A 1,148-nucleotide genomic window follows, 5' to 3' on the forward strand; every position below is an offset into this window, starting at 1 on the left:
CTCTTCCTCGTCTAGCTTACCCCGATCCCCTCGAAAGTTTTGCCTATTTATCATGCTTCGGAACAAAACTGAGGTGCATATGAAGGGGAGGGAAATTTATTTCTCTGCTTTTGTTCTATTATACAATTTGTTTACAGAAACTGCAAATTTAAAAATTACACTGGCATTTGCAGTCCTTAAAATAATAAATTAAAAGTTTTCCACTTTTTTTTTTCCTAAACAGATTTGTTTCGCTTCGTGGTTTTTTTGTGAGTCCTTGTTTAAAAAGAAAAGAAAAAAAAAAGATTAAAACAGAAAATATTTTCTATAAATAATACATGTGTTTTGGTTTAGTGCTCCCGCCCTCAGGTTTGACGTTTACTCTTTTTCTGTTCAAGTACCTTTTCTCCTCCGTGATCACCTCGGTGTGTATCTAGGTTTACCTCTCCCACTCGTGCATGTGTGGGGAAGGGGGGGTCTGCGCGAGAATTGGCCTTGCTGCACTGTGATTGGCGAAGACGTGAAACTTTTTAAAAAAATACTTAAACTGTTTTTTTTGTTTGTTTGTTTTTTTCTCTCTGTATTTTAATTTTTAATTATCCTCCGACTCCTCTTCGGCCTCCCGTAGCCACGTGAAGAACGCTGTGACGGATTTCAGCGCTACGCCCTTCCCGTTCTGCTCCGCCGGGTCCTTGCTGCTCTCCCACTTGTAGAAGGCATCCTCTGAAATGACCTCCTCGTCGTACAGGCAGTCGAAAAACATCCGCAGCAGATCTGCAAGAACGGAGGAAGGGGAGAGAACAGCTGTCAGCGCCGCGCGGCTCCGGCCAGCGGACAAAGGCCCGGTGACGGGTAAGGGGATTATCGTGCCCTTGGAAGTGAGAGATGGGGATACAGGTGAAAGGAAGGTCTGAGCGGCAGCTTCCCGGCGGTGACACGCAGCCGAGAGGGAACGCAGGTCCCTCCCGTGCCCTCGGGTGACACGTGGAAAGGAGACCCGGGGACCCAGCCCACCCATCCTCTGGCTCTTCTCCAAGCCCCGATCGCTGGCGGCTCAGCGCAGGGACAACCAGCGACTGCGATCGCGCTGGGAGCTTTGGGCAGCTCTCGGATGTGGGGCTGCAGCTCCCCCGCCTCTCCGCCAGCCGCAGCTCTCCGCAGGGGCTCCA

General features: G+C 49.7%; 1 protein-coding gene across 1 annotated transcript in view; it reads right to left on the bottom strand.

Annotated features, from left to right (window-relative positions):
* The window catches only part of EIF4G3 (eukaryotic translation initiation factor 4 gamma, 3), a gene marked incomplete at its 5' end in the record, with an annotated part of 27,495 nt that continues 26,347 nt past the window's right edge, over nt 1-1,148 (bottom strand). The window contains one exon of the mRNA XM_010136552.1: nt 1-753. Coding sequence (XP_010134854.1) covers nt 572-753 — 182 coding nt within the window. The remainder of the gene's footprint in view (nt 754-1,148) is intronic.

This window comes from Buceros rhinoceros, unplaced genomic scaffold (genome assembly GCF_000710305.1).
Source record: "Buceros rhinoceros silvestris isolate BGI_N320 unplaced genomic scaffold, ASM71030v1 scaffold32165, whole genome shotgun sequence".
Classification (NCBI taxonomy): Eukaryota; Metazoa; Chordata; class Aves; order Bucerotiformes; family Bucerotidae; genus Buceros; species Buceros rhinoceros.